This window comes from Lepisosteus oculatus, chromosome 12 (genome assembly GCF_040954835.1).
Source record: "Lepisosteus oculatus isolate fLepOcu1 chromosome 12, fLepOcu1.hap2, whole genome shotgun sequence".
Lineage (NCBI taxonomy): Eukaryota > Metazoa > Chordata > Actinopteri > Semionotiformes > Lepisosteidae > Lepisosteus > Lepisosteus oculatus.
Window position 1 is genome coordinate 4200668 of NC_090707.1, and position 22025 is coordinate 4222692.

At 43.8% G+C, this 22025-nt stretch overlaps 1 protein-coding gene across 16 annotated transcripts in view; it reads right to left on the reverse strand.

The window, feature by feature from the left end:
- clasp1a (cytoplasmic linker associated protein 1a) overlaps positions 1–22025 on the reverse strand; it is a 99105-nt gene that overhangs the window by 15084 nt on the left and 61996 nt on the right. Inside the window, exons 20-35 of one of the 16 annotated variants that reach the window (XM_015358458.2) lie at positions 21234–21257; positions 18118–18225; positions 17357–17383; positions 16174–16329; positions 14419–14526; positions 12887–12946; positions 10664–10767; positions 9571–9594; positions 7657–7904; positions 6670–6733; positions 5679–5842; positions 5223–5301; positions 4565–4708; positions 2821–2916; positions 1316–1459; positions 782–888 (exon numbers count right to left, since the gene is read on the reverse strand). In XM_015358458.2, the coding sequence (XP_015213944.2) occupies positions 782–888; positions 1316–1459; positions 2821–2916; positions 4565–4708; positions 5223–5301; positions 5679–5842; positions 6670–6733; positions 7657–7904; positions 9571–9594; positions 10664–10767; positions 12887–12946; positions 14419–14526; positions 16174–16329; positions 17357–17383; positions 18118–18225; positions 21234–21257 (1657 nt within the window). The remainder of the gene's footprint in view (positions 1–781; positions 889–1315; positions 1460–2820; positions 2917–4564; positions 4709–5222; positions 5302–5678; positions 5843–6669; positions 6734–7656; positions 7905–9570; positions 9595–10663; positions 10768–12886; positions 12947–14418; positions 14527–16173; positions 16330–17356; positions 17384–18117; positions 18226–21233; positions 21258–22025) is intronic. The other 15 variants (XM_015358465.2, XM_015358466.2, XM_069196591.1 and 12 more) reach the window with 15 other exon arrangements.

Here is a 22025-nt window from a genome sequence, read left to right on the forward strand (position 1 = left end):
TATTTTTGTTCTGTTTCTAACAAGCAGCCAGCCCTTTCGATATTAATCTAGAGGTTACCGTCTGTATTTCGGGTCATGGAGCCCGGCTTGAGGTATAAAAGCATCAGTATGTTACACAAAGCATTGTTTTCTACACAGGTGCTTTACAGCAATTTGAAGAGATTTCAAGCAAGAACTAAAAGAATACATTCTGCCTTACAGACAGATTCATAATTTGCATTATTTTCTCACACAGTACTTTTAATTCATAGTACTGCACACTGTGTTTTTTTTATTTTTAAAAGAATGCCAATGATGCCGTTTATCATTATTATTTCAACTCATCACCACCATGGTAGGAAACTGCTCCAGGTCAAATCTTTAAAGGCAACACTTACAGTCCCCAAAACACTGAAGGGTGAGCCAGTGTCCTAGTGGAGTATTCCATTTTGTTTACCAGTTTCTATCACAAGCAAGCAGTCTTTCCAAAGTACTTAAATTCCCTACAAAGGCCAGTTGCATTACACAGAACAGGACAAGACCCCATAAAACATGCTAAAAAAGGGAAATCAGTAGAACGCACAAAACGCGATTGCTGTGTCCACATTTCATGATAAGGTTTTTGCAAAGCTTTTAGAATTGTACAATCTATAATCTTAACATGATCTGTGGATTGCGCGAACACGCGCTGTGTCAATGCAATCTCGCTGAAGCGTTTTAACTTCCATTTCCCTCCGCCCGCGACTCGCCGTTCGCTTGACATGCGGCTGCGCGGCCAGGCCGCAGCGAAGGGGCACGGTACCTGGGCGACAGGCCCCCGTGAGAGCAGTTGGTGGGCGACGTGAGGGGGCTGGTGCGACTGCTGGCGTGCCGAGGCGGGGTGCGCCCGATGGTGTTGCTGGGAGAGCCCTGTACACAGCAGAAGGGAAAACGTCCACCTTGTTAATTATTAACGCTCATCGACGGCACGATGGCAAGACTTCCCTGCACAGCAGATAGAAATCTGAGCAAAAAGTCTTCCGGTATATCAGGGTTCACTTACAAAACAATCACGCATTTGCAAAGCAAATACCACTAAACCATTGTTTTGCATATTTCTGTACTATGTCTCTAAATACAGGATTAACAGGGCACTACCACACAGTGAGGACATTATAGCGGTACTATTGACAAGATATTGCTGTGGAGAAGATTTAACACGACCACAGAACTGTTGTGTGGGTTTGTTTTTTTTTTCTAAGAAGTTGCAAATGACTGCATGACCCGATAGTACACTGAAGAGCAAAGCAGTGCAACTGCATAATGGCTCTTTCAAAGGAGTCTTGTGTACACTTACTACACTGGTGTTACTGGAGTTCTTCAAGTGGCTGTGCAGGAGTTTGGTTGCCCCGTCCTGGAATGTTTTCGGCAAGGCACCCAGCAGCATGGTGAACTCCGGGGTGTTCAACTCAAACAGAGAAATCAGGACCACTTGGGCGGCCTGGGGAACACAGAACACATGCAGAGATCAGGGCTCAGACACAGCAGTGCAGAGAAACACCACCAAAACAGGACCAGAGGGACACTTATCTGCACTAACCTGTATGGCTCAGCACCAGGAACAAAATGACGTTACATGAAATATTCTAGTCATTCATGAAGGCTCTTCTGGCTACAGAAATCCACCTGTAGGTTAAGGGACCTTCCTAAAAGAATCCCAGTCCTGGAAGTAAACCTCTTGGAATGTTGTACTAGCTACAAAACCATAGTAGCTAGTAGCCGACACAAAATAATCACAGTAAATCAGGTTAAGTGGGCAAAGGCTTTTAGTAACAAACACAAGCAAAGAGAGTCTGCTGTGCTCAGCTCCTGGTAAAAACAATGTTTTCAGTGGCTCAGATCGACCCGATTCATACATATACTGTACACAAATACATTTCTAGAATATTCCATCCGGTGCCAATAGCAGGAAGAACATTAAAACATAATTATCTAAACTAAGAAAAGAACATATTTCTCTGTGTTGCAGCATGCCCAACATTAAAGTTGCAGAGTTTCCAGGTGTACTAGAAGTATTTTAAAAGAGTGTTATCTGGTTTGCCTTTCACTACACCAAAGCTGAAATAATCAGGGTTCATGCAAGAATACACACAACAGGTAGATTACCCAATAATTATGCTAAAATTTACAATCTTAGTGCGTCAGAACTAATTGTCTACCCTATTGTCTACGTGTGGGCCAACTGATTTGCCTTTCCTCATTTAAGGGTAAGATGCACAGTGATACTGTAATTAGATACAGCTGCTACTGCTTCCTTAAGTCACTGCCAAGCTTCTTCTAGAGCGAGATCAACAGACTCAGCTTTGCCTGGTTGAGAGTTAAGACAACAAAACACGCTTTGTCTATCAAACGGACCAATGGTAAACACGCATGCAGGTTACTGTCACAAGCTTTAATGAAGAGTGAAGTGCGTTAACGCAACAGTGGCAGAGGAAAAACTTTTTTTTTTAGTCTTCACTTTTTCATTCCCTTTTTATTTTAGAGGCCAAGCCCTCCCAAAAGTCACCGCATGGACACAACAGGGTCAAAATTACCTGCTGACGTATCCCGGTCTGAGAAATGAGCAAGCCTGTCTCCTCGCCGTTTTGGGAACGTCAAATTCGGTATGGAGAGCCCTCCCCCCACCGCCCCCCACCCCCATGTTACAACTCTTAGAAAAACAAGGAGCGAGGATATTAATGCATTCACACGTGATCAATTCCAAGCTGCCAGGCAAAGCTGGGTTATGGAGAAAGGCCACGCTTCAGGAGGGGTGCTCATCCAGAGGTTATAGGGGACCCCACAGTCTTTGGTGGGCTCTACCTGCTTGCACCTCTCCTCCAGGTTCCCCTCACCAGGTAATGAAGGTGTGGTACTGGGCCTGGCTGGCCACTCCTCAGTCGCCCAGTTGTGAAGCGTCTGGGTTTGACAGGCAGAACAGGAGGGTTAAGGGGACGAGAAACGGAGATCCACCTTCCTCTTCCCCGTCGCCCCTCTTCATCCACCTCTCGCCGCAATGCCTGAACCCCGCTGCACGTTCTACACCGTCTCGGCAGAGGCGGGGAAGGGGTGATGCACGGAGAGGGCATTCGATTACACCCACTGGCTCAATTTCATTTACTAGGTCGGTGCCTGCGAAAGCCTGGAGCCGAATGCCTGAAAAGCAGCCGTTACTCATTTCTACCTTATCTGAGAGCAGATCATTAAAGAGCCTGCAGTAAAACAACTAGCATAACCCTCGCAGTCTGACACTGCTGGCCCGCTTCACCACCAGATCTGTGACCTCCACAAGAGAACAGAGGGCAAGGGATTATTAACCCAGCTAGCTGAGCTACTTACTGGCCCAGAACAATAATGGAAATCACGACTGTTGTTAATTCATCTCTGAATCTGAGGATAACTAGGAAAAGCCTGAGTAAAGTGAATCCTGTGCTCGCTTTCTTCGGAGAGCAGAAACCCCTGTGTTCTGCTCCAGGAAGGCCTCCCTGCAGTGCCATGGAGTCAGACTGCAGCTCTCGGTGATGTGTGTGGATCCCCACGCACACACGCCTGGCGCGTGGAGCTGCAGGTGCCATGACCAGTTGAACCCTGCACACGACTTGCCTTTAGGGAACAGCTTGTTCTACTTGGAAATGAGATTTTGTTACAATATCCGACCTTCTCAGAACCTCATATTTATTTACATTTCAAAGTACTTTTTGTAGTGCAAAAATAATTTAAAAAACAACACTGAGCTCACCCTTATCTGTTTTGTCAACTAACAAAAATGAAGTGATGCTGACTGACACGACACACAAGGTATAACAAAAAGACAAAAGACTGTGGAAGAAAATGCTTCTATGGGCATTACAAGACCAGCAAGTTCCTAAATTGTTTTGTCAGTGTATCGCATATAATTCCTATAAGTATTTTTGCTGTAGGACTCATCAAAACAGTGCACTGGCTGGGGCCTGATCCGGATCCATCTTCATTCACTGAATGGATGATTAATTCTAGAAAGGTTTACACTTAATCAAAATTCAACAGCACCCCTAATAAAGTACGTTAAATACAAAGTAGCCTAGTAGTGTTCAAAAATAACAAGCCGCTTTCTCAACAAATTAAAAGTCAAGTGTGTTTTTAATCCAGAGCCACCACCTTCCCTATTAATTCTTCAGCCCCTCCTAAACCACTTGTCTTCCATTTATTCTTCTACGAGAATAACAGTTCAGATTCGCAGCCATGTGTTGCTCTGTGCCATGAAGGGTCCCGTCCTTTTATATAGTACTGCAGCACAAAAGTCTAAATCTGCAGGAACTGCACGACCCCCGTACAGTACCACGTACCACAAATATAATTTAAGAGGTTGAGTAAATGCAGTTGCAAACAAAGGCAAAAAAAAGTACGTTTTGACCCCGAGCTATGGTCTCCTTCCCTCAGTTTCGCTATGAGGGACCACAGCTGTGTCAAAAACTGCAACAGTGCCGAGTCCTGTACAGACAGGCTCACCAGAGCCAACTCGAAGGGAACCGAGAGAACGACAGGCCCAGTCCCACGGCACATCAGGAAGCTCAAGAGAGGCACCCACCTTTCTCACGTCTGAGCTCTTTGGTTCTGTTGTCCAAGTTATAATACGGGAGACGGCAAGCCGCGTCTCGCTGGAGTTGACAAAGTCAGTGGGGTCCATCTGCCTGGCCAGGGACTCAATATACTTCAGGATTGCTACCTTTACCTTTAACACAGGATTGAAAACATGTGATGCACATCATGAGAAATGGCTAACACGGAGCAGACCATTACCCCTGAAACTGAAACCCCTGTGTCAGGTATTCAGGTTAACAGAAAATCCACAGGACTCTTTTCACTTTCCTGTTTTGTTGAAATAAGGTTGCACAAAGATTGCCAACAGCAGATTTTTTCCCCCTTGTTTTTCATCCTTATTTTTACCCCAACATCAAGTTACTCATTCTAAAATGTCACACATCAGGAGTTTAAATGATTTCATTAGAGCCTTCAGCATTTTCAGCAATTGCAGTCGTCTGAGAAGCATCTCTTAAGAAAAACCCTGGGAATATCATTATTTCTCACACAACACAGCTAGTGCATGTTTGTCCGGAAAATTTCAGCAGAGTTGCATTTGAAAAATCAAAATATTCTGACGTATAATTTACTTTTTTTTAATAAAACGTTATTAGGCATTAAGTGCAACATCTTTGTGTAATCATCAAAAATGTCAGTGTACTTACTTTGAGGTTTGGGGTTTGTGTTTGATCAACTATAAACCTCATCAGAATGTTAAACTGCTGATCAAAAGGAAACGAGTCCCTGCAAAAGAAAACAGATGGATTGAGGATCCTCAAGGGCTCTGATAAAGTCAACCCACTAGTCTTGTTCAGAATCAGCGCGGAAACACAAACCAGGAGACAAGAGGAAACTTGGTGGAAGAGTATTCAGAACCGAGAACAGGAGTCTCCTCTTTAAACAAAGGATTTTGGGAATCTCTAACTTTCGAGAAACATCTGGATGAGATCCACCGACTTTTTTGGCTACTTGAAACCAAATGAGTTAGATCAGACAAATGGCCTCTGCTTGCTTGTAACCTTTTTTATTACTATGTGTGTTGGGGCAATAGACAGTAGTGGACAGGAAAAGGAAACCAACGGCCGACATGTCTGTTGAGGTACACCCCCCATCACTCTGACCTAGTGACATCCAGGGCTTTCTGAACTTTCGCCTGGACCGACCCCAGCAGGTCTGCACCCATCTTCTTCAAGAGCTGAGTGAGCAGCACAAAGAGCCAGTCCTGGAGATCATCCTTGTGTATTGTGATGAAATCCACTAGAGTCTCTAAAAACATGCTAAATACCTGGCAGATACAAATGAAACACACACATAAAATTAAGCAGTTGCTAGTGGTGACAGGGGCAATTCATAATAATTTGATAATAGAGGCAAAATATCCTTAAGTTAATGTGATAAACACAGGAAAATATGCAATCTTGATTAAAATACAAACTCTTTTCTTATTACAGATTTTAAAATAAAGCGCATCCTAACAAGAATAAGGCAATTGTAGAAGAATGATTATTGTACACAATCTCTTGAATTGCACCAGGTATGAAAATAATCATAATCAGAATTAGTTTATGCAGACAATAGCAATATAATTATTGTATGCGTTTAAAAAAAGTTTGGTTGGTTTTTTTTGGGGGTTATATGAAATAAATTAAAAAGACACACTTACTCTCTGAAGTTAAAATCCACACCAAGGCAGAACATGCAACAAGATAAATACTTCATTAGTAATAGTGAATGTACCTTTCCCAGCAACATCATCAGCACTGGAAATGTTAAATCCAGTAATAAGAAAAATCAACAGAGAGACAGTGCCCCCTCATGGCCATTGTGAGCACAGAAAAAGCCATTTCTTTGCACCACACACAGCACAGTGCTGTATTTACCTCTGTGTATGTGCAACATAAGAATCAACTGCTGTTAATGTCCGAGACTAACAAACACATTCACAATATTAAACTTCCAATAAAAAACAACAAGCTATTAATCACAACTACTCGTGCACCATCGCTCTCTCCATGGGGTTAGAGCTTTAAGGCTTTGTATTTTGGTTTTTAAACACTTCCCAGAAGGAAACCAGCACATTCGCACTTCAGAGACAGGAAACGCTGAAACTACCTTGCTGTGAGGATCTGCAAACATACGGGTGAATATCTCGCAGAGTCTTTTCAGTTCCACCCGGCTGAAAGAAAGAACAATACTGCATAAACAACGTATACCTGAGGGAGTGAGCGAGAGATATAAGGGACGACGCTGCTTCAGATGTTAACTGAAACAATTAGGCTCTATTTGATATAGTGAATATTTTTGACACATTCATATATATATATAGACCACAAATGAATTAATTGTTGTTTTGTTTCCAGCAAATGACAGAAAGCTCCTCTGCGTCTGTGTGGTGAAGCAATCATGTTCAGGAAGGATCCTGCAGTACTGTATCGTACACCTGTGTCACACACACTTGTTCCTGTCCGCGTATGGCTTAAGACAGTCAGAAATCACAGCCTTGAAATCAGTGCCCATTATCACTTGCCATTTCCAGATCAGGTAAAGCTTGTTAGCTGTGATGATCTCTGTACTGGGATGGCAAACGTGTTCTCTTCCTTTCAGAAAGGGACAGTGAAGTTAGTAAGGGGAGAGGCCGGACTTCGCCTTTCTGGATAAAGGGATCGTTGCCACTGCTCACTGCAGTGAGACTTGGGTGCTCATTTGTACAGTCAGTAATACTGGCTGCTCTGACACTAGTCAGGACTTTTCCATCATTTCCTCTCGCCGGCGGGACAGTGCTGTTATGCTACAGTACGTCCTGTATACTGGCAGTGTTTTTATGCGAGGTAAGGAGCAGTGTGAAGCTACCATCTGTATTAATGAATAACCCCCAAGCGCTCTTACATTGCATGGCATAAGGAATAAGGATTTGGAGTGTTGTGTCTGTTAAAGAAGCCCAGGACCGCAGTTCGACGGTAATCTACCATTCCAGAGACTCTCGCTTAAAAAAAGCGTGACAAAACGGCACGCGAACGCCACAAAGCGCTCACACCCCCCCCCCCCCCCCACTCAAGACCTGAGATGAAACGTTTGTCCGGCCCGGGGGCGGGCGCCCACCTCAGAGTCCTCTGGCTCTTGAGCAGGTTCTGCAGGCCCACGAGGCCCTCCTTCCGCTCGGACCAGTTGGAGCTGGCGCAGCGGTTCAGCACCTCGGCCACGTCCTCCGTCTGCCGCAGGTAGTGGGGGACGCCTCCGTTCCGGGAGCCGTAGGAGCGCTCCGAGCAGGCGCTGGAGGCGTCGCTGTTGGCGTCGTCGTCCGAGTAGATCCCCGGAGACTCGTACCGCCGGCGGACTGGCTTCCTCTGCTGAGATGGGAGCGGGCGGGTAAGGCGTCAAGCAGCACACAACGGGGCGGGGGCGAACACACAGCTTGGTTCACTGGCTGCGGCTTTTTTTCTGGACAAAAGCTATGTTTCGGCCAGCGTGGGCTTCCTCGGTGCCCAGCATCTCCACCCAGCTGATGTCCAGCCTGTCCTACCTGAAGACACACTGGCTGTCCCTGTAATATTCCAGCCAGAAGCAAGCCAACTGGATGGGTCTGAGAGCGCTACCTTGCTCAACTGTCACCTCAAGCTATAATCAAACACTGAACATGCAGATTTATACCAACACCAGATTATTCCTGTTACATCGGACAGGAAATCTTGTGTGAAACTGAAATTCAAACTATGCTGCAAATTAGCAGCAATGAAATTAATTAAAAATGCAATGTGTTATTAATGTTTTACTAATGCAAGACTAACCCCGCAGGGCTAAATGTCTTCACTGTGTTTAAATGATTAAATCTAGGTATGCATTAAAACAGGTTGAAATGCAGGTGGAAGAACAGACAGATCCTTCAAAATAGTTTTGTATTAAAACATATAATTAGGAGCATACACATTTTTCTGAATATTTAAATGCCTTTCTCATAAATAGACCATAAGACAATGGTGAAAGTTAGGCTTCTAATCCAACACAGTCACTTCCATTTAAAAGAGCTAGCACTTGGCAAACCTGAATTATTGATCAATTAACTAACATGTAGAAAAAGTTAACATTTGAAGCACAGTGAAATGGAGGAATAGGGACAAAACATCATGGGAACATAACTGGTTCTTCACTGGGTAAATCTGACCTCGCGGTCAGCTGCATATTTTAAATTTCAATTACGGGTTCAAAGGAGACGCAGACAAAATTAAATGGAATTGTGTAAATGAACAATAACAAACAAATGGCGTTATGATAAAAAGTAAAACATTTATGTTGCACAAAAAGCCATTGAGAAACAACCTGGATTGAAAACTTAGCCTTAGCGATACACTTGCAGCTATTTTACAGTCTAAGAAGAACAGACTTTTGGAAACAAGTACTAATGCAACACAAATGTTGGAAAGAGTAGAAAATACTTCTACCGCACAAAATTAAACATTAAAAAATAGAGACTACATTAACATGCTCTTTCACTGGATACCAAGACCGTATGCCCACTTAAAATATTGAAATAAAATGATTAAGTCAATCATGAACAAAGGTACAGTACGATCTACAGCGTGGTTAATTTTCTTTGCTTCCTTTTGTATGCTACAGTATGTAACTTGTACACTTTTCTCGATATCCGAAACTAAGATTTTTAAGTTCAAGTGACAGACTACAGCTGGGCATAAAAAGGGTGTAGTATCAGTGTGAGATGTAAATTATTCCAAACCAAGCTGCAGAACACAAAAACACAAAGGACAGGGGACATGAAAACTCAAGAGAAAAGTCTCAATTATTGTCTTTGATTATTAAGTGAACACCCTAGGAAAGATCTACAGTAATATGGTCACTTGTAATAAGATGTGTTGGGAAGAGGAGCACCACATTACTTTTGTGCTTGACTGCAGAAATCTGTCTAGCTATAATGTCTGACCCTCTTATGCATGAAAGACCTTTGGTGGTTAGTGGGTGAGATGGAAACACAAAAAGAACAATATATAAATAAACAACTACCTTATTCCGGGAGTCTCCTAATAGCTGAGGATGTTAAAACAATTAAGGAAGGAAGAGTGAAGAGAATTTTGTTAAATGTGCATAAAACATTGACACTCTGTAGCAGAAAAGGTATGGAAAATAACAAAAACTTCCACCCCCACTCCAGAAACAAGGAAACAAGGTATTTTACACTTAAAAATGAAGATTTCAAAGACTCCAATGAAAACCGGGAGTGTTCTGTCCCATCAGAGGCTAATAAAATGAGCTACTGAATTGAAATTATAACTACTGTACCTTATCACTGTCCAATTTTTCAGTTTCTAAAAAGAGCATCCATCACCCCCTCTTTCTAGGTGCAGTTAAATTACTCTTCAAGACTGACTCACTAGGTTATTTGTCATTTTCAAATTATACTTAAAAATGAATAAATATTTGTCCTGAATCACCCACTTTAAATGACCTACAGTATGTATAAGAGCCTTTACACGTCACTGTTTCATGGACACTACCCCAATAAAATATTTGGTAATGCTTTATTGAAAAGTTGCTGCACGTTGGTGCTTCATAATGTCTTCATAACTGCGCTTGGTACGATGCAATGCTAAAACAAACGTCAGGGCATCTTATGCCCAGGTTGTATCAGTCGCTCATGTCCCTGTAAAGCATTATGCATGTGATAACAACGTCTTGGGGAGCAGCTATGAAGGGATTATTAAGATCTTGTGCTGCAACATTCAAATAAAGCGTCACCAAATATTTTCAGATTTTAAGATAGCACCTCCATGTTTCCGCAGACATATGAGACCTCCACCAGCATTCTTGTTACGTGCTGGACAGATCAAGATTTCTTCTATCTCGGAAATCAATCTTGGAAAATGACGAATGATTACAGAACCTGAGTTTGTCTATCACTCATCGCCCCTTAGAATCTACAGTTTCTTTCGACCAGAAGTACTAAGATCATAAAATGCTGACCAACTGAATTCCTACATAAAAGAAGAAAGCTTAGGACAAAAACTCCTGACTTGATGGGCCACTGAGGAACAGTTCCAAAATAACAGACATGACTAAAATACAGAAAGCCGGCTCGATATCCAGCAGAGAATCTCACCAAGGCGTCGGCGACAGCAGCCTCGACCTCCGTGCTGGTGTTGAGGACCCTCATGGCATTCACTGAAGCCGAGATACGAGCTTGGTGGGCCAGTCCGAACCGATCTAGCGGGCGGGAAGCAAAAGCACCCAGTGAAACCCAAACCGAGAATGAGAGGGGGCAATCAGCCTCTGCCTCGCAAATAAAAACAAATACGAAACGTCGCGTTGTCCTTGCCAAACTAGAAGGGAAGCGAATGAGCTTAAAAATAAAATGAAGATGAGCACAGCTAAAATCACAAACTTAAACGCACTGATTTTTTTTTGCCACAATCAAAGTTCAAGAACTACATTTTAGAAAAAACAAATTCTCAAAACTGTTTTCAAATTTTTGAGCTGGTAAAAGCTGGGAATTACATTACCTTTCCCAATGTGACTTATAAAAGCTTTGAAAAATCTATAAACCACACATACAGGTACAGTATGTACAGACAGTCTCCACTGCTCACAGAAAATTCTGAGAACATTAGCTTGAGTAAACCAACATTTAGAGCTTCATGTCAGAGTTGTTTTAATAGCAATACTAGTAAGTTACTTACAGTTTAACCCAGACGGCCAGAAGCATACACGCAAAGCAAGGAAACAAATTCCTTCTCTGACAATTCCAGGTTCATGAAACGTTAAATCATCCATTGCTTTAAGTACTAAGAATGTGGCAGAACAAAATATGGATGCCGTTGTAAGGAAGTACATTGCAGTATATTGTGACACAAACCAAAGCACTGTACAGTGAAAGATGAAACACTGCTCAAAGCTGAAAGCAAATGTTCAAACTGAAGGAACTGAAAAGCAATGGTGTCTATGCATGTAGCCGATGTACAAATGTATCAGCATTTATAGGGAAAGCCAGAATCCGGTCTCACAAACAAAATGAAAAAATGAAAACTTTTTCTTCAACAGACTGGAGAGAAACTAAGTCTTTTTAGGTAATGTGATTGATGTATTATTTTTGAAAGCTCTCTCAACTGTAAAACAGCATAAAATACAATACAAAACAGTAGCTTAGACGAAAAGGGACAGTGGGACTTAAAACTACTGGCACCGATTTGTTCTTCACAGACAACATGATACAAGATCATTTTTTATATATGTTTTACTGTATCATTAGTCATCTTTATATCGAAAAGAAACAGCTATGCTACACTATTTGTAACTTACATTGCTGTAATTCATTTGGCACTTTATCTTAGTTGATATTGCAATACATTGCCTAAACAACAAAAATAAGATGATTTGCTACTTATAAACTATGAGGACAACATGATAAATATTATATATTATAAAGTAGTGGCACTAAATTAAATTACTTTTGCTCTTTACAAAAGTGAAACGGAGTACTTAAGTGCTTCTAGAGAAATCCTACAAACTGAAATGATTTTACTAGGTTTTTGCCTAAACGAAATCCCTTTTGTCGTTTTTTTTGCTCTTCAAATTAGAACCGTCTATTGTTTTTCACCGTTATAGACCCAGTGGACTTTGGAAACGAGGAAGTGCAGGCACACTCCTCCGACCTGCCCACTTTGAGCCCATCGGGGTGCAGTACTGACAGGAGAAGAGGCGTGTCCTTCACTGACAGCACCTCCTGCAAGGCCACAGGGGGGCGCTGCACTGTCTGAACGCGAGAGACGACCCCCAACCAACTACTCCCCATTCAGCATAGAGCCAACTGTGCATCACCTCTAGGAGGATCACAGTCACACCAGGCTGGTGACCAACAAGACTAGGGGCCGAGGGGCAAAAGAAACCCCCATTTAGAAGCACAAAATTATTTTAAATCAGAACGCAAGAGGTTGAAAAAAAAAAAAAGGAAATGCAAAACAGCAAAACAAAATGTACCAAAATAAATTCAAAAGGAAGCAATGCTAACAAAAGAGGCAAAATCTTTGAAGGTAGCCGAAATGAACCATCCGGTTCAAAATCACAGCAGCGATGTTTAAAAAAGCCACAAAAAAAATAGTTAATGACTCCAGCTGGAACTTAACCCTTCACATGCTGAAGAGGACTTTCGAGGCGCGTTCCCTGCTGCCTCCGTCCTCCGCAGTGTGAGGGGCAAGCTCTCGCTTGGGGGGGTGGGGGGGCTCCAGACACCAGGAGCACATGCCAGCTGCAGCCCTGGCCTCTGCAGCCACGAGTGACGTGAAGGGGTGGACATGGATGGGCATGCAAGAGGCTAGCCGCGGATCACCTGACGGGCCAGAATCGGCCGTGGAGAGGGCGCTGGTGGACCGGGAGTGGCGTCGGGAGGCTGCAAGGAAACGGAGGGCAATACCGCGGGGGTTAGTGTCACACGCTCCGCCCCTTCGGGGCTGGCGGCCCACCGGGAACGAGATGCAGCGACATGCAGAAACGCCATGAGACCCTGGCACACACCTACAGCTACAACATCACAATGATGCAACCATGCTTCCTGGTTGACGTCACACCTGTTGCCCAGGTAAGAAAGGCTGCGCTCACAAGCACCAGAGGCCTCTGCAGTTCCCAGGTGACTGCTCGGAAGACGCCCAGCACATCTCAAAGACGCGTGGGTATTCAATTGCTTTCTATGACCGAGATCGAGAAAACTCCAAGTTTATTCGGACTCCAGAGCTGGATTTATTGCATTGAGTGTTCACGAGGGGCGTCAAAACTAATTTAAAGGTACAGATCAGACGAGGTGTGGAAACTAGTTTTCACTAATTTCAGCCTGAATTCGTATGATGAGAGGAACAAATTGTGCAATTTGAGTTGAACAAACTCAAGCAAAAAGCCTTAAGTGTAGGTGTCTAACAACAAGGCAGTAAAGAAATTTGTACCTTTTGACTAATAATGATAAACATTAAAACCCAGGCTTACAGAAAACATTTGTACAAAACTTTTTTAAAGCGTTGCACATGCAAGCCAAACTTCATCACCAAAAAATCCCTGTGTTCTCAACGACCATTAGGTAAACAAAGAAAATAATTAAATCGCCCAACATCTCGGAGAACATATTTGCACACCCTTTGACGCTGTTGTTGTTGATTTTACTGTCCAAAAGACAGAAGTACACAAGGCATCCTGTGTGCACAATTTAAAGTTTACACTTATCAAATGTTCAGTACTAGCAAGCTCACGCAGTCAGTTAAGGTCAACGATCATTCTGTCCTTAATCAAAAGCTGCAGTGCCTGTGAGCTGTGTCAAAGACAAAGTGATGAGGTCTTGACTTCAAATGCCCTGAGGTCCCTTCTCTCTATCACTCAAGACACCTTCCACCACCCCAGAACTACTGTACCACAGAAACATTCAAGGGCTGTCCTCTAAAATTTAGAAAAACTCAGTGGTTTTAATAATTAGGAAAAACTCACACCACACAAAACAAGAAAACTTAAGAAGCACGTTATGATTCAAGTATTTCTAAAAGATGTACTGTTTATACTGCAAGCAAGTTTTTCTGGTTTAAGAAGTTTGCTTTCGTAGCGCTCTGTCTGCTATTTGCTGAGGTCCGTGCCCTGCGATTGGATACAGGGGTGGGGCTGCGTCCTCTTCTGAGATGCTCCTCAGTACGGTCTTCAGAGCAGGGGCCGAAGAAAGTAGTGCATGCACAGACGGGGTGGGAGAGGGAGGGAGAGGAGAGCTCAGAAAAGAAGGCGGGACCAGTCTCCCTGGCAACGAGAGCCAGGGCCGCTGGGATTGGCTGCGCGGACGGGGTGGGGTTGAGGTGGGGAGGGGGTGGAGCTCCAGCGCCGTCATGTACTCACCCAGCGGAGCGAAGCCCCGAGCGGGGCTCGTATCTCGACTGCTCTCACGACTGGCGTCGCGGCTGCACCCCTGACTCAAGCTGGGTCGAGGGATGCGGCTGCTCCGTGCTAGCGTGCAGTGGGGAAGAGCAGCAGACAAGGTGAACAGGTTCCCTCACACACCCAGGCTTTAGAAACACAGGTTAGGGGGTTAGAGAAGCCAGCATCGCACACAGGGCTGAGTGGACAGAGGAGGGGGGCGTTTCTGAGACGTTAGTAACCGAGCAAACCCACTGGACCGCGCAAGAAGGCTAGACCTGAGATTTTGTGAAGCGTAATGAATTGTAATTGTAATTACAACCGAAACTGATTTTTCCGTTTACTTTTAACAGAAATTGATATGATGCTTTCCTCAAAGCACCGGATTTCAGAAAAAAATACAAAGTCCATTTTCTAACCTTGGGAACAAGGCTTAAGAATGCTCTTTCACTCGTGGAGATACGACGGACACAGCTGCCTAGTCAGTGTTTCACCATGAAAAGAAAGTACTGTACAAACCACAGTAACAAAAAAGCTATTAGCCAGTGAATTGCAGAACTTCACTTGAAGGTGTCAATTTACCACACAGTTTCTTGTGAAAGGAAAACAAAACAGTTATATTACTATATTAATATCACTATTAAAAATATTGTACGAATAATTTGTAATCATGAACTTAAGAAAAGCCAGATCTCTATTCTTAAAAAAATGTGCAAAAATGAGTAAACTGAAAATATACTCATTTTTCAGAGAGGTGCTATAGCTGAGCCATATGTCAAAATAACAACAGAACACCTGAACACACTCTGGAGCTCTTACAGACCTCGTTTTGTGCAAAAAAATGCTTTTCATAAATAAGGCAATGAACTCTTAATAATTACGCAGCTCTGCATCTAGCAAAGAGAGTCACCTTTATAATGGTTTCTCAGCAGCCCAATTAAAAAACGTGTTTCACAGTCCTCCGGATGCTGTGATGACAGAATTTCTTGTAATGAGCTGACAGATACGGTGATCTCAGCGATATGGATAACAGCACTCGGTTCCACACTGATGAGAAGCTGAGATGGAAGGTGGCAGTTTGATAGTCCCACAGGTGATCAATTACATTGATCACTGAAATACGCGCACACATTAATTCAGAAAAGCAAACAGCACATCAACTACATTGCACGTCTCCGGTGTATTGCAGGACAACGAGTCCTGCCTTTTCCCCCCTTTCATAGCCCCGCCTGTGTACCGGTATGATTAATTTAGGAAAAAATGATGCTTCTAAAGGAGCTCTTACTGAGATCTCTACTGTAAGAGAGAACTTGATTTGTCTTTTGCACTGGGATGGTCAAAGCCCTTTACAAATGACGCCATCAGAGTGTCAGATTGCCACAACAACAGAGAGCGCTGCTTTGCTCTTGGGAAGAAGCCTCACTGTCAAATCACCGGCCACCTCCTTCTTACTCGGGCCCTTACACATTGGTGGTGGCGGAGGGGAGTCCCCTTTTACCTGGAAGGCACTTTGAGGGGAGAGTCCAGAAAAGTGCTACTGTATGCAAGTGTAAGGAATTATGATGATAACACTCCTCGAGGTACAGCTAGTGTCCTGGAGAGGCAGGCTGAATTTAGCAACAGTCGCACCAGCGGTCCTCCCTGTGCCCAGTGCAGGCGCAGGTCTGTGCAGGAGGAGACGCGAGGGGCTCTCACACCTGCGCTGCGATGCTCCGGGTCTCGGCCGCGTGTCCTTACCTATTCCCAGCCGGCTGGGGCTGGTCTCCCGGCTGCAGCCCTGGCTGCGGGGGATCTTGCTCCGCTTGTCCGAGGGGGTGGCGGACGCCGCGGCCCGCGCCGTCCGTCCGTAAGCGTGGCCCAGGAGCTTCCCGGGGGAGCTGGAGCGGCTGCCGGCTGGAAACGGGGACAGCCGAGGCGGAAGTCAGCGCGAGAGGACAGCTACAGGGCCGCGGTGCGGAGACTTCCCTGCCCTGCACCAGCTCCCAGGAACACTTCCAGGTCACGGCCGGCTGCAGGGGGGTTGCTGGGAGTGGCCCTCGCAGTCTTGCTGGGACGCGATGGCGCAGAGTCTTACCGCGGCAGGATTTTAACGTGTGTTTATTCACCTACAAGGTCATTACTTACTTCTTAAAGTCCTTCTTAAAAGTAAAGCAAAATTTCCCAAACAATTTGGAATCGCCTTTTTTTTTCACTCAGCTGGTATTGGACAACTGTCAGAATTGTTTAAGCCTCGGGCTCGCTGGACAGCCAGTCTCACACCCTCTTAGGAGAGAATGAGACAGACTGTTCGGGACCCTGCAGAGCTGCGAGCTCGGCCAGCAGATCCGGGAAAGCCCTGGGAAAGCCCTGGCTGCCTGATCCCAACTTGGTCAACTCTGTGTCCTGCTTGGGCAGTCCCGGACGCATTCGGCTAGTGAAGTGACCCAGCTATCACAGCATTTTTTTTACTGCGGCACTGACTTGCAGCTTCGTTGTTTAGTCAGAAGTGTCAATTACATTTGGGAATGACACAACTGATTTCCATGGTAAACAACCGAATTTCTACAATCAGTACTGTACGTGATGAATTCAATGAAAATGAACAACAGACATTCAATTTGCAACAGTAGTGTTACCTCCTACAATAAATAATAACATCCAAATTTACAGAAATTCAACTCGTTAAAAGCAGGAAAATAAAAGGGTCAAGACAATCATGCAGGGGCTGGAAACCTGGACCTAACTGTGTTGCAGGGGGACTTACCAACTACACAAAAAAGATGAAGCATGCAGGAACACATGGCTTTGACTAGACTTTTGACGATTGCAAAACCATGCAGCTGAAATGTAATGCATCATGCAGCCCCATGCGATCTCTGTTACCAAGGAGAAGGGCAGGTAGGAAGAGAAAGAACTTCCTAGGACAGCAAGAGAGGCTTACCACCAGCCGGGTTAGCTGATCTGGATCCTTTTTAAGCAAAGCAAGTCGGAGGACAGCAAGAATCAGCTCGTTACACACAACTCAGTCAGCGAAAGAAGAAAAACCCAGCACTGCGTTCAGATGTGACTGAGCACGCCGCATTCGCTTGGATGCTTCAATCTCAGCACTTGAGTGCAGGAGGCTCTGTTAGCAGTGCATTTCTATTTTAAAAGGTCCTGCTGGTTATACACTGGTCAACAGAGAAACTGCAGCTCATGTGTCCTGGAGTCTTCTACAGTACATGCTGGAATGCTGAATATAACTGGGCCCGCTAAGGGGATGCAATGTTTTTTTTTTTTAAGTTTGGACAAATTAGCCTTTTAAGTGGGAAAAAATAGCCCTGATTAAATACGGGATCTGAAATTTAGACTGTACTTATTTTAAAATAAGTTCAAGTAGGGAGCTGTGTCAGCATGCGTAGGCTATAAAGGAACAAGTAAAGGTTTATTCCATGCTGAAAAGGAAGGAAAGAAAGGAAACAACGTTTCAGCTGTGGAGCCTTCTTCTCACAAGGAGGCTCCACAGCCAAAGCGTTGCGTGTCCTTCTCTTTTCAGCATGGAATAAACCTTTACTTGTTCCCATGATAAAACAAATCCACCAACGGAAAAAACCGGAGAGGTCTTCTGACGGCTGTAAAGCCCTGGGGGTTAAGGCAGCTCCAGATGTTTGTAACACGAGCAGGTGCTCGCTGTGCTGCTCAAGAGACGGGCTGCGTACTCACGCTGAGACTGTGACGCCACCTTGGCTCTGCTGCGCCCCCTGCTGTCTGTGGGTGTAGTGCTCACCCCCACGGCGCTGCCCGAGCTCTGGCGTCTGGTGCGCACTCGGCCTGAAGGGGGCGACAATCAGAGAGGTCAATCACAAAATCCATCCTCCAGCGCTTTGAAAGATGCACATGAGAATTACCATTACCAGCTTCAGATAGATTTGGTTTGAGGGAACATACATATAGGACTTTTACCAACAGGCACGACAAAAAATACAAATACACATTGCATACAGTGTTTGATCACACAGTATTTCACACAGGTCCTGTGGCACAGTTGAAACTGAAAAGCTGTTGATTAACACCAATGCCATCAAAGAGAGGCCAACCAAAAACAGGAACAAAATATCACAGATTTATTACACATTGATACTACTAATCCTTAAACTATATAATAGTGCTCCAGATCATGGTTCCATAGCAGATCTCAGTAGATGAATGCAATCCTGTCCTGAAACTGATATCACCTTGAGCTACAAGATTAAACAGCACTAATAATACTAAAATATAGACAACCCAGGGGAGGACAATCAAAATGAAATGCAGTTGCATCGGTAGTAGTGCCATCGGTGAATAGTTCATGTGTTTTCAACTGATTCACCACTCTTTAACTTAGTGAAAAATAAAAACCACAGGTTCATTATTTAGGTTAAATGTAACTTCACACATACCCTTAAGTGTTAACTGAGAAAAAAACATCTAAGCTGTGTACTCTGTCTGCAGTGCAATACATCAGTGAAACTGCCTCTGAGGAAAACAAACAACTATCTTGTCCCTGGACAAGAAGATGGGTTACACTTTAGGTCTAGCAGAAGAACATACAGTTAAGTCATTAGTGACACAGCTTTCATATCAAGGAGGAATTAAGAAGCCTATTCGGGACCTTCTCTGCCACAAACATGAAATGAATGATCTACCAAAATCCAAGGTACAGAATAATTTATTTTTTATGTAATCAGGGATCAGTATTACAATAAGCATTTCTCACTGATCACTCACTGATCACAGTTAGCATGAAGGAAGAAGGAAGTACTGTAGCTACAATTTACGAGAACGTCCATTTTCTGCCTTTGTGCTCAGCGTAATGTTTTTTGGTTCTAACCTTGTATACAGGCTTTTTATTTGCATGTTTCACATTGTGAAACGCACACAATTTAAATGCAAAGGAAAAGAAAAACATTTCACTGCAGCAGGTGAAATTCACTGCGATAATTTCTTGGCTCCAGAGCAGGAACTTAATCCCTCTATCCACTACTCTTAGGTCAGATGGAGTCCAATAAGCGATATCCTCCTGTTTTCCAATTTTCTGTTATATCATTTTGGTGTCGCTGTGCAAGATGTGACAGGGAAGAGAGATTCCTATGGTAACAGGCTGATAGAGAAACGTCTGCTGACAGTCGTGAGAACAAAGAGACCTACATGGGTTCTTGTAGACCAGGAGGGAAAGGTGCCTCATCCTCTGGGATTACAAGAGGGAAGGCAGAAAATAATGACCACAGATTGGCCAATAATACTGAAATGTCAATGGAAAACAGATTTAATATACCTTAAATGTGCATGGACACCACTAATTAATTTGAAAGATTTCCATTAGGTACAGGTTTTAAATTGTAATGACAAAGAGGATCAAAATAGGTATGAGCATTTCCACCACCTTTCATTTAGACCTGTGGGAAAAGCAGGAAGCACAGGACCTTCCTGCAGGAAAATATGAATTGTAACCATAAAATCACGATGGAGAGATCTGAAATAACATGAACACCATAGCTATTCATTTGAAGGTAACGCTAATCAACCAAAATGTACAAGATTTGTACTGCGCCTCACCATTTCGCAAAAAGAAGGAAGTACGACGGGTGAAAATCCACTCATTACTGCCTGTAATGGCTCACAGAGTGGCCTGTATGTGATCTGTACGTTTTTTTAGGCCTTACTCTCGGAGCCCATGAGCCAACACACGCTCATGGTCAACAAACCAGACACAAACTGTTCAGAACACATTCACTGTGTATCGGCACAAAATCATACTCGCACTAGTTACATTCTCAGATTCAAGAATTTATCTTAAAATACAGACGCATAATTTGTCTATTTTCACTGGTACGAACAGCTGCAACTGTATACAGTATGCACGTTATCAGGAACAACCTTCAGATTTACAGTTTAATACCCTTCAGTCGCTGTGAATGGTCAGTGCCTCAAAAAGGCAAGAGTTTAAATATCCAACTTCACACCAGAAAACAAAACAAAACTACTGTTACCGTATATGCGTATTTTGTTATTAACTGAAATCAAGCACAGTGTTGCCTTCACTTCAGTGTTGCAATCGCAGGGTCTGAAGCAATGCAGAATGCCTCTCTTGAATCAGTCCCAAGGAGATCTCTACAGATCCCAAGACCGTGCCCTGATCATTTCCGCACTTTGTCAGTGAAGCTGGAGGAGTGTCACAGGGGCCCAGCGGCGTATAAGCTTGTATGTAAAGAGCGAATCATTAGTACACCACTGCCGTTCTCACTTCAGAATAATAAGTGGCACCATGTGCACAGGACTCCAGCTGCTCCAAGAATCATTTCAAAGCTGTAGCTCTAGGATTCACTGTAGCGCATGTAAAGACATCATACACACCACAGAGGTGCTGTTTTGTCACATGTACCGACACAGAACACAGACAAATGCACAACACTGAGGGAACTGTAAAGGACTTAACACGTTCTGGAGATTTTTTTAATGGAGAAACTTCAGCACCTTTACATTACTCAACACTGGTTAAGCCCACATGGCAATGTGAAGATCCAAGAAGTTCTAAGAAAGTGCATCACAAAAAATGTGAATTTTGGAACAAAAAAAACTAAGGCCTGTCTAAAGTTTAGACTGGACAGAAGTGGAGAAACTATCTGAAGAGGGGTCGTGCGCTTTCTAAATCACAGAGGGAGCACAACCATGCAGACAGACCATGCAGAGTGACGCTCTCCACAGATGAGTGCCGGGAATGTAGTATGCATTTACTGAGGGAATAAACCAAGAAGAATACAGCTTAGTTGACAGACTTGGTACAAAAACAAACATCTTACCCTCCGATTTAGTGGGTGTACCATCTTCAAGCAAAAACAAGAAAAGTGGGAAGAGGGTTAACAGGGAAAAATTAGTATGGATTAGCAGCAAGCGGGGGGGGGGGGGGCTAGATTGGGCTACAAATGTTCTACTGCACCAAATGACAGGGAATTAAAACAGTATCTAAATCAAAGTGACCATTCACAAGCAAGGAGGTTTACCCATTTCCCCGAGAAACTTCCAAGTTGACCAATTCAGATTTCCTATGCTGTAGAACGATTTCCTGTTAGCATTTATTTTTTAACACGCAGTTAAAGTTGGGGAGGGAGTGCATTTGGAAGTTAGAAGGCTGCGATGGGAACAGAACAAGGTGAGTTATTAAACTTGAACGGGAAGCCAATGTTACAGCTAGAAGAAGCATCTTTATACTGGACATACTGGTCAAAATGCTCTAATAACAGCTCCAGGTCTGAGAGACAGAACAACAGTTATTTTTATTAGGGAAGAGTATTCCACAGAGCTTATGGTAGCTGCAGCTTGTTTAAAAGTCACCAGTCAGTCCCTCAACACACCACTGTCCAAAGCACCCTGTGATCAGCAGTACAACCATGTACTGAAGTCTTCAAAAAAGAAACTGTAGAAGGGGAAGCCTGTAGACCAAGGCTTTAAAGGTCTTTATTCCTGACAGCGCTATCTGATTGCTTTCTGGGGGCTGGCAAGGTTATTCGTTGTCTAGATGAGCCATGAAAGCCAGTCATGTGCTTGTGGGCAGTCAGGCAGACTGAGATGAGCACAGATGAAAGGGATCGGCG